General features: G+C 51.2%; 1 protein-coding gene across 4 annotated transcripts in view; it reads left to right on the top strand.

Annotated features, from left to right (window-relative positions):
• Positions 1-13,319, top strand: part of DUS2 (dihydrouridine synthase 2) — a 28,626-nt gene extending 15,307 nt beyond the window's left edge. For 2 of the 4 annotated variants that reach the window (XM_016200762.2, XM_087827524.1), the window contains 9 exons: positions 2,298-2,363; positions 2,544-2,614; positions 4,438-4,524; positions 5,842-6,010; positions 7,610-7,731; positions 9,247-9,396; positions 10,499-10,586; positions 11,668-11,741; positions 11,976-13,316. In XM_016200762.2, coding sequence (XP_016056248.2) covers positions 2,298-2,363; positions 2,544-2,614; positions 4,438-4,524; positions 5,842-6,010; positions 7,610-7,731; positions 9,247-9,396; positions 10,499-10,586; positions 11,668-11,741; positions 11,976-12,213 — 1,065 coding nt within the window. In that variant the 3' untranslated portion in view covers positions 12,214-13,316. Of the gene's footprint in view, positions 1-2,297; positions 2,364-2,543; positions 2,615-4,437; positions 4,525-5,841; positions 6,081-7,609; positions 7,732-9,246; positions 9,397-10,498; positions 10,587-11,667; positions 11,742-11,975 lie in introns of all 4 variants that reach the window. The other 2 variants (XM_016200761.2, XM_016200763.2) reach the window with 2 other exon arrangements.
• Positions 13,320-14,124: the final 805 nt, after the last annotated feature.

The following is a 14,124-nucleotide window of genomic DNA, read 5'->3' as shown; positions in this document are numbered from 1 at the left end:
CCACCCCACCTCTGAAGCTCAATTCATTCCGCCCTTTCTCTTTTTGGTGGGGTGGTCAGATGGGCCAGGGTGGACTGTGCATGGGGTTTGCCTCAGGGAGGGGAGGATCCAGGCTTCCACAGTGAAGCCAAATAGGACCTGGGAATAGTGGGCTGGAGTATATTCAGGCTCAAACTGGGCTACTGGGCTGAGAGCTTTGTGGGTCCTCTCAGGCTTGGTGTTTTAGGCCCATGGTTCCCTCTGTGGGAACATCTCAGGGCCACCGGCAGAAATTTTTTCAAAATAAGGATGCTTGTTTGGAGTGATGAGCAATTTTGGAAATAGATAGGATGCTATCTGTTGAGAATTCTTTCTGTCCTTGAGGTGGATAGGGGCAGGGAGAGGATATCAGTATTTTGACAAGCTTCCTAGATAACTCTGGTGGATCCTCCCTGGATTAAGAACCTCAGTTTTAGACTCTAATTCAGTAATATTCTCTCTCTCAGGATTCCCTGGGCACCCCCTCTCCTGCTGCCCAGGGCATCCCCCTTGTGCACACTGTACTTGGACCATGGCTAACAACTGGCAGGGCCAGGACTTGAACTTACTTTTCATTGATTACCAAGTCTAAGCTCTCCCATTCTCCCTAACCCCTTTCCAATAACCAAGGGAGCTTTTCCTGAGTCACCCTGTGGGTCCTGTAAGACAAGCCCGCCTGTGGGTAGATGTGCTGTAATCTGCTCAGATGTGGGTCTGTTGCAGGATCTTTTCCCTACATTCACATCACAGAGACGTGGAATCATTTGGACCTGGGAGAGCTGGGTTGAAGAGAGTTTCATGCTAGAGGCTCCAGTTGCCCTTTCCTCTCAGTGTGACCCTTGCAAGAGGCTAGGGCTTTTGGTTACTAATATCCTTCCTGGTCCTGAACATGCACATGAAATAAACAGAAATACTAAAGAAGGTGCTTAGAGTTATTTGGATAAAATACACCAAAAGGGAGCTCTGCAAAACAGAATTGGATTAAACCAGCTGATGTTACTTAAATCACCAAACATAACAGCACTTGCAAAGGAACCTTCCAGAGAGTGCTGTCAGCTTGAGGGAAAGGACTAGAGTGAAAACTTCTGTTGTGTATCTCAGTGGGTCTGGCAGTCCCCCGTTAAAGGGTAGGTGCTCGGGCCCAGTCTGCCTCCCGGGGCAGCACACGAGGCCTGTTCTTTCCTGGCAGTTTTGCTTGGGCCAGCGGGCCTTGTTTTACCCATTATCTGTCCTCCAGCCTGTCAGCCCAGCTTCTTAGTCTGATGTCTTTTGAGGGGCCTGCCTCATCCTTTCCCTGAGAAAAAGGCCTCCATTGGTTCTTGCAGCCTGGCTCTCTGCTGCCCTCACCTGTCTAGAACCAAGACTGGCAGCAGCCGCCTGCATGTTCCCTTTGCTCTGCTTGACAGCAGCCCAGTTCTTGAAGAGGGCTCTTGGGATCACCTTCCCTCCAACTTGCCTGGCCTTAAATTTCTGGTGAGGGAATGAGATAGCAGTGCCACAGACATGCATTGTCACCTGCATCTCTCTTGATCTCTGACTCTTAGGGAGTCTGGTCTTGCTACCCCCCTGACGCTTTCCTGTATGACTTTCTTGGTCTTTCCTTGAAGTTTTTACAATTACTATGCAAAAGAAACATTTTAAAATATGTTGACTATGTTGTCTTTCCCTTTGCCAGTTTCATTCCTGTATATCTGACTCCTCTAAAGAGTAGGGTACATGAGGATGGGGCCCAAGACCTATAAAGCCTTCCTGCTCCCTCACTCTGCAGATCTCGGAGCAGCACCGAGGGAGCATTGCCTTCAAGCAGGAAAGAAGCTGTGAGCCATGTGTTCTCAACCAGGGCTAGGCCTCAGCATCCTATTGAGGAGAGAGTGTGTTGAACAGAACCTTTAAAAACACATATTCCTAAGCCCTGCTCCTATAGACTCATTCAGGAAAATATGAGATGGAATCTAGGATTCTGTATTTCTTAAAGCGCTCAGATATTTGCCCTGGCAAAGGATCACTGTATTCTATACACAGTTTCATCGTTCATTCATTTACCAAATATATGTACACTACTATGTGCCAGGCAAGGGGCTAGTGTAGTAAAAAGGTGAGTTCCTTCCTTCATGGAGCTTACATATGTATGTGTGCAACAGACATTCATGTGGAAACATACGTGGACATAGACATGCCCCTTCCACTGAGATACACAGGTCTTTAGCAGAAGTAATTAGTACAAGCCATTGTGGTTGTTTGTTCCAGAAGAGGCAGGTGCTCTTGTGTTTTCTCTGCAGATCCTCAGCACTCTTGTTAAAGGGACACGCAGACCTGTGACCTGCAAGATTCGCATCCTACCATCGGTAAGGATGGTGTGTTACATTTGAAGGTCCATTTTCTTTGGGGATGTTTATTTGGGGTGTCAGTAATTTTTGAGGAGCTGAATTAGGTTTGGAGGAGGGGGTAGAGCTGAGTCCACTTTAGGAGCTGGCAGCTGCTCCCTCCATGGCTTCAGTAACCACCTGTGTGGTCCTCTTCCTCAGCTGGAAGATACCCTGAGCCTTGTGAAGCGGATAGAGAGGACCGGCATTGCCGCCATTGCAGTTCATGGGAGGTGAGTGGTTGCCTTACTAGTGACTGACTTGCAGGGATGTCCTCAGCCATCTTTATGACCCTTCACCAGATCCCAGGTGACAACTAAGTTCTCTTCTACATATGCAGCCTACCTCTCCCTAGCTCTTTGACATCCTGGGGGCAGTCAAACCCTTTATGGGCTTGCATTTTTTTAAAATTTCATTCATTGAGCATCTGCTGGCGGTGGGCACTGCACTGAGCTTTAGAGACAGAGACTGAGGAGGAAGAAACAACGCCCCTACCCTCAGGATGTATAAATGGTAGAGATGGAGTGATTTGCTCAAAATTGCATCATGCAGCCAGGAAGTGGTGGAATTAGAACTCTGACTCTGAATCTCATCTTCTTTCCACTACGTTGAGCAATAGCATCTGCCTCGAATGAGCCCAGACAGATTGCTGTTCTTTTAAAGGCACTGCCTCTTTGGTTTGCCCCTGTTGGATTGCCAGCTAACGCAATCACTACTGCTTTAAACAGTCGTTGTACCTGTAGCTGATGCACACTTTGCTCAGAGCTGAGGTGTTGCTGAAAGCTACCCTGGGTTTCCCAGTCAAACTGACTTCCTATGTCCAGGCTGTGCTTTTGTATGGAATCCCAGGTCAGTAGACTTTGTGGTCTCTTCTCTGAGTGATGTTCCTTTTGGATTCAGGAGTCTTGTAGGAACAGCCCATTTTTTTTTGCTACTTATGCCTCTTATAGCATTTTCAGAAAAGGGAACCCAGAACTCCAACATATAAAATAGGAAAGCAGAGCTGTATTGATGGAAGCCAGTAGGGGAAGGTGAAAGGCCACACCCATTTTATACCCTGAGGCAACAGGCTCTGGGCTCAGACTGCTTGGTTTCAAATCCCATCTCTTCAGCTTGTTGGATGTGTATCATTGGACAAAATATTTAACCTCTCTGAGCACCACATTCTGTAATTTCCAGGATTACTAGTAGAAATCCTTTCTACCAGTAGTTGGAAACACTAGGAGGGCAGATTTCAGCGAGTTTAAGGAGGGACTTCTGGCCATCAAAGCTATTGAGAATAGCTAGAATTGGCTGCTGGCAGTGTGGGGAGGTGAAAGTGGAGGCTGGTTGGCCCCTGACCCTTTTTTTGAGGAGTAGAGCAGAGAGGACACACCCAGACAAGACCTGGGTAAAGGTCAATCACCTCTCTTGCTTGTTCCTGAGCATAGCTCAGGACAGGGCTCACCTCAGCATCCCTAAGATTCAGTCTCATTCACAAGAACTTGCAGTTGACCTTGGAAGGAGGGGACCTAAGTTATGGTGCTGCCTCTCCTGCGACTCATTGTGACAACCATAGTCTGTGTGGCCTGCCCTGTCTGCTGGGTCTACCCTGTGCCAGGTGCCTCTCCCCAGGATCAGCTGCCTGACTTGGCCTCAGCATAGGCAGCTGTGTGGGAGTGGCCAGTCTGAGCAGCAGCAGCTGTTCCTAGTCCCTTGGGGAGGGCAGAACCAGGACAGTAGGGGTAGCATTCTTATGGCACCGTCTCTCATCTCTGGCTGAGGTGAGGAGAAGCCAGGGAAAGGCGGCGTGACCTTGGAAGTCAGGCCACCCATATCAACCCCCTGCAGCCATGCCTCATCAGCAGGCCTTCAAGAGCTGGACTTGCCTTCTCAGCACAGACCTATGCTGCTCCTGCCCCTCACAGCATAGCTCATAGAGAGCCATCCACTACAACCTAGACCCCTGTCCTTGATGGCCACATGACCTTCATGAAGTGCAAATTAACCCAGTGTGAACTGTGACATGGCCTTTGGCACTCAGCACTCAGCCTCATCTTTTTTGTTTATCTCCAAGGAAGCGGGAGGAGCGACCTCAACACCCTGTCAGCTGTGAAACCATCAAAGCCATTGCTGAAACCATCTCCATTCCTGTCATAGCCAAGTAAGCCTCCCTTCCTCATCATTGACTTTTGTATGTTCCACTTTCCTCAGAAGGGATTTGAGCGGGCATATATAAAAATGGAATGAGATAGCATTAAAAATTGACCTTAAGGGAAAAGAAAGAAAGGGTGGAATGAAAAATGAAGTTGGTAATGAGGCAGACAAGTGCCTATTGTGTTTCTTCGCCTCTGGTGAGTAGCTGATGTAGGTGTGTAGTAGGCGGGGGCCCAGGGCATTCAGGGCACAGGGAGAGCAAGAAGTTGGCCACTGAAGCAGGCCCAGGGGAAGGTGTTGTCACACCAGAGTTAGGTGTGCACAGTGTAGGGTGAGGAGGCCCAAGCCAGAGCACATAGAGCTAAAGTGGGCAAAAGTAGGTTTACATCTGTAAATACACAAAACAAAGAGTTTATTCTTGTATTATTTATTAATTATTGTATTATTTTCCGTACAAATAACTGTATACCTACTTTTGCCCATCCCTGTATGGCTCAGGAGTCATAAGGTCAGTCACAGTCCAAAGTCCAGACAGGAATTCTGGGCAGCTACGGGACCTGGAACCTAGACTGGCAGGTGTGAGGTACCAATGACCAGCCCAAAGCCTTAGTAGTCAGTGTCCAGTTGCTCCTGGGGAGCTGGCCTGTGTAAGCCATTGGGAAATCCAGATCAGCCCTGCACCTTAGGATGGCACAGAACCTGATGGCAGGATGGGAACAGGGAAGTTCCAAAGCCCTGAAGCCCTGACAAAAGGTATGCCTGACTGGTAGGAGGGAGGGAGAGAGCTGAAGGTGGGGCTGGTAGCCAGGCCTGGCCTTCCCCAGGCAGAGCACTTTACAAGGGGGCCCTTGAGGCTACATGGTGGCAGGAAAGGAAATTGCAACTAAACTGGGCCTCCTTCCTTCCTCTCACAATCACCACTATGTCTGCTCCCTCTCTAGGGTTTTGACCCAGCCCTTAGTGGGCATATAGGTGCGTCAGCCTGGCAGGGGATTCCTGTAATCTCAGTATCCACGTACAGACCCATGTCTTCAAATGTGGGCTGGCTTTAGCCACTGCTTAGGATGAATTGGAAGGAAGGTCAAATCTCAGGGATACCTAAGAAGTGCCAGGCATGCTTCAGGCTGCTTTCTTATATTATCTCCCTTGGTGCTCCTGACCCCTCAGTGGTGGGGGTGTGAGAATCTCCAGGCTCCACAAGTGCTCACAACTGAAGGACTTAGCCAAAGCCACACAGTTAATGGGAGACAGACCTGGGAGTTGCCTTTTTCTGAAAGTGCTGGGATAAGGATGGGGACACCCCCTCATCCCTGTTGTCTTTCAGTGGAGGATCTCACGACCACATCCAAGATTATTTGGACATCGAGGACTTTCGACAAACTACAGCAGCCTCTTCAGTGATGGTGGCCAGGGCTGCCATGTGGAACCCATCCATCTTCCTCAAGGAGGGTCTGCGGCCCCTGGAGGAGGTTATGCAGAAGTACATCCGATACGTACGTCTCTGTACTTTTCTGAAACAAACACTTCTCCCTGCCTGCCACATTCCTGCAGAGAGTGCTTTGGGTGAGCCCCCAGCCACAGCTGCCGGCAGCCCTCGTCCCGCCCCTTTTCTTTTCAGTTGTGGTCATGCACTGGGAAGCACTGGGCCTCCCAGGCTGCAATATGGGGAGGCATACCACCTCCCTCCTTCTAAAGCTTCCAAGTTGTGGGGTCACAGCAAGGACCTCTGGATCCAGGGTGCTTCTGGGGCCTCTTTCTCTTTTTCAACCCCCATACAAACACTTGCATGCACAGTGACAATGGGGTCTGTGTCACTGAAGACACCCATGCCAATGGGCTGGCACCAGAGAAGCCACAGCCAGGAAAAGCCATTATAGTTGCTGAGGACAGATTATCTCCATAGAGACTTCTCACCTTGTCATCAGTCAGAATCACTCAAAACCCTTCTCTTGCCCTAGCTGGTTTGGCTCAGTGGTTAGAGCGTCGGCCCGTGGACTGAAGGGTCCCAGGTTCGATTCTGGCCAAGGGCATGCAGGAGGCAACCAATCAATGTGTCTTTCTCACATCGATGTTTCTCTCTCTCTCTTTCTCTCTGAAAAGCAATTAAAAAATATCCTCCGGTGAGGACTAAAAAACAACAAAAACCAACCCAACAAAAACCAATCCAACAAAACCTCTTCCCTTGCTAATTCCCAGAATGCTTTAACTCCTTAGAGAATAGCCGAATATTAACCCTCTCCTTAGGGAATAGCTTTTTCTTCTCACTGGGAGCTTGATGGTAGTGCCAGGGGCATTTCACTGTAAAGGAATTTTTTTGACAAGTCCGCCAGCCCTGTTTCTTTGGCACAACTCTGGAACTCTGTGGGACTCTGATCAGCTATGCGTGTCTACAGGTGGAGATGGTGAATGGTCCTCAGATTCTTCAGTGAGTGGGCCTAAGCCCTCACCCAGAGCAGACTTCTACCCTCCTCTTCAATCCTGGGGCTTACACCCTCCTGGAAGGGTCAGGATTGTCTCAGATCCTCAGACTGCCTATGTTTTCTTCAAGCCATGGCAGTGCCTGGGCAGTTGTGGCTGCCATGGCTTGGTGATGTCCTCAGGGCTCTGGAAACTGGAGATGATAGGAGGCCCTGAGGCCCGTGTCCAGAGCTGGGCAGCCTCTGTCCTAGAGCTTCCCTTGCTCGTTGCTACAGCTGTCATCCCCTTGGTTCTGGGTATCCTTTTGGGCAGGTTGGTGACCACCATACTCTCCAGTGGCCTGAGTTAGCCAAAGGCAAAGGGGGCTTGCTTTGGCCCGGGTCAGCTGTCTAGCTGTTTTGACCAGCTGGCTAGTCTGTAGCAGAGGAGACATGTTCAACTGTGCTGAGCTTGCTCACCAGTGAAAGGTGCTGTTATCATTCCTGCTCAGCCTGACCTGTGGCAGATCTTCAAGAGTGTTTGTTGTCCTGCCTGGCTGGAGTGGCTCCGTTGGTTGAGTGTCATCCTGTGCACCTCTGGTGCCCCCTGGGATCCCCTTTTCCTGCATCAGAGCAAAGCTCAGGCCTCAGAGCCCACCTAGGCAGCAGATGGGCTCATGTTGGTTCTTCTTCCAGGCTGTGCAGTATGACAATCACTACACCAACACCAAGTACTGCTTGTGCCAGATGCTACGAGAACAGCTGGAGTCGCCCCAGGGAAAGTTGCTCCATGCCGCCCAGTCTTCCCGGGAAATTTGGTGAGAGTGGCACTGGGCTGTCCATCTGTCCTTGCAGACATTGCCCAGGCTTGACCATGAGCCCTAAGCTGACTCTACCAGGGGACCATGGACACAGCTTGAGGTGGATAGGCAGGAGTGGGGTTGTGCTGCAGCTTTGCCTCACAGAAGGGGATACTTTCAAAGCTTTGGAACCTTCCGTCCCTGGACTGATCTCGGGTACTACGGCACTAGTAGGATGGAGGAATGTAAGGGCTGAGCTTGGGAATTCCTAGGGAGAAAGGGGTTTTCTTGGTAACAGATCTATCACATACCATGCCACCAAGACCCAATTGTCAGAAGAGTTGGGGTTGCAGAATGGAACCCCTGGCCTGACCCTGCACCCACACCCATCACTCTGCAGTCTGAGAGGCCACCCTTCACTCTTCTACTCAGGTGGTTGACATTTGGGGCCCATCATAACTTGCCCTAGTGTGTGCTCCCTATTTACTCTTTTTTAAAAAAATCCTCACCTGAGGATATTTTTTCCATTGCTTTCCATAGAGAGAGGAAGGGAGGGGGGAAGAGAGAGAGAAACATGGATTTGAGAGAGACACACTGACTGGTTGCCTCCCATACATGCCCCAACCAGGGCTGGGATCAAGCCTGCAACCGAGGTACATGTCCTTGCCTGGAATTGAGCCTGGGACCCTTCATTCTGCGGGCTGACACTCTAACCACTGAATCAAATCGGCTAGGACCCCATTTACCCTTTTTCCCACCTCCACATCTGTGTTCGTACTAGACCTTTGGCCTGAATACTCTCTTCCCCTCAAGTTGGCTGTCTGTATTCTCCCTCCTCTAAAGCAGCCCTTCTGAACCACTCTCACCCCCAGAAATCCATCTTTGTGAGTGTCCTCCAGCCCTCAAGATGCTTCCTAGGAAAGAAAAGCCTTGCCAAAACCCTCCTCATCCTGGGCTTGTGGTGTTGCTTCTGTCCCTATGCTTAACCAGCTTGACCCAGGTGTCTTGTGAGCTCAAGAGTATAATTTTCAAGTATAACTCTGTAGCTCTGGGTGATACCTCAATTTAGGTGAGGCCTAACTGCTTGTGGCTGGGGCAGGAAGTAGGGAACCACTCAGTGGTCAGGCCTCCGTCTCTTCCTCCCGTGGGCCCACATGAGGCTGAGGCTCTGCATGCCTCTGGTGCTTGATCTGTGTAGGTCAGCTTACTCACTGCTGGCTGGGGACACCTGCCTGTATGTTCTTCGTTGGAAGAGAAGCTGGGCTTAGATGATGGAGGTGACCTTTAGAACTTTTCCACCAGCCCTGCGTGCCTTCCCGTGTCCACTTTCAGGAGCCCATATTCATGGTCCTTCTGCTAGTCCATACTGATCTCAGGGGTAGGTAAAAGCTACCTTCTGATGGCCAGGTCCTGGAGGTGTTTTGGTGTTTATGGAGGGGCATATTTCAGTAGTAGGGCCCTGGGATTCTGCAGTAGTTCCCTGGATGCTGGCTCCACTAAGGGGCTTGCCCCACTTGACTTGTCTTCCCATAGTGAGGCCTTTGGCCTTGGTGCCTTCTATGAAGAGACCACACGAGAACTGGACTCCCGGCGGGCAGAGCTCTTGGCCAGGACCCCAGAGGAGGCAGGGGAGCTGGCTGAAGACACCTCTGGTATCATTAAGATGGCTGTCAAGTTTGACCGGTAGGTCTCCATTTGGCCTCAGCCTGGACCAGGGCCAGTGCCCTTGGGCTGACCCGGCTGGCAAACTGGAGGCTGTACATAGTTAGGAACAAGCTTGGGGACCACAGGTCTCTTTGATTTGGACACTTACCAATTTTCAGCCACCCAAAGAAAGCACTTTGTTGAACATAGTCCCTGAAAGCCCAGGCAGCACTGTCAGGTTTGTGTATATTGTTCCAAGGGTGACTTAACGTCCACATTTTCCCTGTCCCACCCTCTTCCACAACTCAGGTGAGAGGACTTGTCTCCTACTATTCCTGAAAGCCTGTGCTTTTTCCCTAGCCCCAAGGAACTAGCTGCCTACAAGGAGCTCCCCAATAGCAACAGCAATTCCTGCCCATACCCACTGCCCCTCACCAGCCCTCGGTGTCCTCTCTAGACAGAAGTAGCCTCAGGCCATTATTGCCTCAGGCTGGCTCAGCTTTGATTGGATCCCTCATCCTTGTCCTCTGCAATGTGGTATCTAAGCTTTTCTCAGGTCCCCAGGCCCAGACCAGGAGCCAGTCTTGTCTGGCAAGGGCTTGGGAGAAGGGGCATAGGAACAGCTGTTGGGCAGTCACATCCATGGAGAGCTCCTGGTAGGAAGTTGGAACATAGTGCAGACTGACTCTGAAACCAGAGTCCACTGTGTCTAAAGCAGCAGCGGATCATTTTGACACTCAACAGACATAATTAGGGTGTATTAAGCTAGATCCCTGAGACCTTTGTATGGCCACCTTCATTTCCCACTCCCACTCCCTCCGGATCTTGTCTTGAGAGGCAAACCGGACCTTCCTTCTTGGCTGTCAAAGGATGTTTTCCAGACTGGAGCTCAGAGTGATGGTAGTTCACTTCCTACCCCAATTCCCTAAGCGTGCTGAAGCCCATCTTCCCTTTAGGCAGAACGCAGGTCCCTAGTTGCTGGTGGGACAGAAATAGGTCAGGGAATAGGTATAGGAGTCTTGAAGGCAGCAGCTTTATGTCTCAGTTCCTACAGCTCCTACCAGGAACTGAGTAGGGTCCCTGCTGAGAAATGGAGTGGTGATGGTGGGTGGGCCCTGACTCCTTCCCCTCCTTTCCCCAGGAGAGCATACTCACCCCAGATCACCCCCAAGATGTACCTGCTGGAATGGTGCCGGAGGGAGAAGTTGGCACAACCCACATATGAAACGGTGAGTTTCTGGCTGTGGCCTGCCCTGCATATAGGCCTACAGCATTCCCACAGCTGTTGCCATCACCCCCAGCATACCCACAGCTTGTACCCTGGACTCCTGCTTGGCTGGAGCCTGGCTTTGCCCTCTGTAGGCACACAGTGGTTACTGGTGGTTGGGCCAGTTGCTGATAATGCCTTCCCTTTGACAGTGGGTCTATTGTCTAAGTTCTGGACTAGAAACTGAACTAGAAACTTAAGGGGTTTCTTGGGCCAGTCCTTGCCAGTGGTATTGCTTAGGGAGAGGAGATGTCTCTGGAAAGGGCCAAGTTGGCTTAGGAAGGATGCTCAAGCCTGAAAGTTAGACGCGTTTTTGGACCAGGCCTCAGCTAATGGGGCCCCTCAGTGAAAACTTTGAGCCAGTATTGCTTCACTTCCTTTGGTTCCTATAACCGTGTCTTATTTAGGTGGCTCAGTTTCTTCTGGACTGGACTTCTGATCTCTAAGTTTGTGCCTTCTGGGCTTTGTGTCCTCCTCTGCCAGAGTGACATTTCCAAAGCAAACCTGAGCTCTATTTCCCTTGCTCAAGTTCTCATCAATTCAGAGCACGAGAACCCCCCCCACACACATGCCTTTCTGCTTCAGGTCTTACCCACTCAGCTTTCTGTCCTGCCATATCACCTGGTCTCTCTGCCAGATGGATCTTTTTTGCCCCAGTCCTTGTCCCCTTTTACCCCTTTGCCATCTGGTGAACTACTTATTTTGGGGACCTGGTCCATCCAGATGTCAGTCGGAGGAGACTCTATAGTCACGCACAGCTAAGGGCTCTGATGGCCCTTTGCTTAGGTTCATGACAGAACTCCAACACACTGTAGTGTCATTGTCTGTTTGTGTGTCCACCTTTCTTCCACCTTTCTTCCCTGGAAGATGCATCAGACACTTTTGCTGGGGAGGAGCATGTTGAACACGTAGCTTTCATTTGACTTAGGTGGGAAGGACTTCCTTTTTTTTCTCTGCCTTCGACCCCAGCAGGTGGGCCTCCAGGGCTGGTTCCTCTTGCCCTCATGCAGCTATCCCTGTTTCCTCTGTTCTCTCTGCACCAGGTTCAACGCCCCCTGGATCGCCTCTTCTGCTCTGTTGTCACTGTTGCTGAGCAGAAGTACCAGTCCACCTTGTGGTGAGTTTCCTCACCAGTGGGCATGAGGCTTGGGGTGGAGGGCTTGATCGTAGCATTGACCTGGGAGGGAGGGCGGATGGTATACCTGGGTAGTAGCATCCCTGGGTGATGACCTGTTCCTCAGTTTTGTCAGAATCTGTGACAAGAGTATTGAGAGTCAGGCCTCCCAGCCTCTAGTCCTACCACCAGTGTGCCTGCCTACCTGCCTTATTGCCCCATGCCTCATCTGCCCAGGGACAAGTCCAAGAAACTGGCGGAGCAGGCTGCAGCCATCGTCTGTCTGCGGAGCCAGGGCCTCCCTGAGGGTCGGCTGGGTGAGGAGAGCCCTTCTTTGCACAAGCGTAAGAGGGAGGCACCCGACCAAGACCCTGGGGGCCCCAGAGCTCAGGAGCCAGCAATACCTGGGGAGCTGTGCAAGAAGCCCTTTGTAACCTTGGGAGGTGGTAAAGAGAGTCCCCTGGAAGGCTGGTGACCACTGTCTCTACTCTGGTCACCCTGCCCCCATCATGGGCCTGGCCCCAAGATGATTATGGGTACAGAGCATGAACCAGATGCTATTGGACAATTTGCTGTTCCTGCCTGACAGATGTTAAGAGGCTCTCGTCTGGGTCATAAGCCTGGAGCATGGGCCAAGGGGTGCCCAGAGTTCCCATCTCTCTTGGTAGGTCTGAATAGCAGGACCAAGTTCGTAGTGACCTCAGTATTTTCTTTGAAAACAGTGGCATTTTCAGGTGGCACCTCCCTAACCTGATATTGGTATAGTGCAATAAAGACACCCTCTACCCTTACCCACGGCTGGCTGCTTCAGCCTTGGGCATCTTCATACATGGATGAACTGGCATAATTATTCTGTTTCCACCCTCTATGAAGAGCTGGAGCTTCGTAAAAAGCTTATCTCCTACTTGTCCGTATGAGTCTGGGTGGAGGTGGGGACAGGGTATCACCTTTAGTGCTCAATGGACTTGAGCTGAACCAGGAAGGCCCAAGAAGACCATTCTACTGGTGGTAAACCTGAGGCAGTGGCCATCGGTTGGCTTTCCTGATGAGAGAAGATATATAGAAGCTGGGGTAATGATTAGGGTCATCTGGACCTGCTCAGGCAAGTTGGGAATGCTGGTCTGAGCCCCAGCTGTCTGGAGCTCACACCTATGAGATCCCTGCTCTGGGCAGAGGACATCGGAGACTGCTGATGACAACAATATTGGGCCCTTGTGATTGCCCGCCCACGCCACTGCCCCGCCCCCCACCCCCACCATCCCGTTTGGGCCGGAAGGAAGTGGCAGATTCTCTTTAATTTCCTCCTGGCAGTGTGAGAAGCAAACAAAAGGCTACCACAACTCAACTTGTGGGGCCACCCCCGCTTACTGGGAGGGGCATTCTGACCAAAGGTCCCTGCCCAGTGCCACTCCTGCTTCCTTAGCTGTAAACATGCTGATTCTCCTCCCCTTTTCTAAGCGCTGTGGGAAGGGGGGGATTCCCCTCTGGGCCAAGGCCATGCGCCTCTCATCTCCCCAGGGTCAGGACCCTGTGCCAGACAGCAGCCCCTAGTCCTTTTAGCCTGAGTTAGGAGTTGGGCCTGTGAGGCCTCAGTCCCGGAGCCACCCCTCCGTGCACCGACACTGCTTTTCTGTGTACAGATAAAGATACCACACTACCAATGGCCTCCAAGAGTCCATGGCTATCTGACTTTGGGCAAGTCATTTCTAGTCCTCTCTGGGGCCAAGAGCCCACCTCTAAGAGTGCGATCAGCCGTTTGCTGTCTGCTTGAGGCTGGCTGGAGGATAAGTAGGCTAGCCCTGTGATGTACAGCACTATGCAGCTAATGGGGTCACTTCACTCTGAGCCTGCCCTAACTACCCACCCAGACCAGTGCTCCCAGAAAAGGGACCCCACCAGGAGACAGACTGAGGCTTAGTCTGGTCGCAGCCATCAAGCTTTAGGTACAATTTCTGATTTTTCTTACAAAAAACGGTCTCAATAAAAATGTCCCAGTTGCCTTTCCTTATACCCTGACTGGAACAGGGCTGTCAGAGAGGCCCCAGTGGACCAACCCCCCCCCCCCAGGCATCCTGAGCCAGTCAGAGCTTATAGGACCACCCTGTGGGCTAGGTATTCAGTCTTAAGACCCACTGCCCCTGTGGGGTTAGGCTTTGTTCTCCAGCCTCTTTGCCTACCATTGTGGTTTCCTGGGGAAACCCCTTCTCTGACAGGGTCAGGTTCATTTCTGGGCAATGGCGAGAGATGGGTAGAGGCCAGCTACTAAGACAGAGGCTGAAGTGTGGGGACTCTGAGGGCCCAGGAGAAGTACTGGGGAGAGGGTCATTCACAGGGGAGTAGGTAGGTAGGTGCATGTTCCATGACTAAGGGTGTCTGACAAAAATCC

Source organism: Miniopterus natalensis, chromosome 18 (genome assembly GCF_054644295.1).
Source record: "Miniopterus natalensis isolate mMinNat1 chromosome 18, mMinNat1.hap1, whole genome shotgun sequence".
Classification (NCBI taxonomy): Eukaryota; Metazoa; Chordata; class Mammalia; order Chiroptera; family Miniopteridae; genus Miniopterus; species Miniopterus natalensis.
This window is presented reverse-complemented; position numbering and strand designations above follow the sequence as displayed.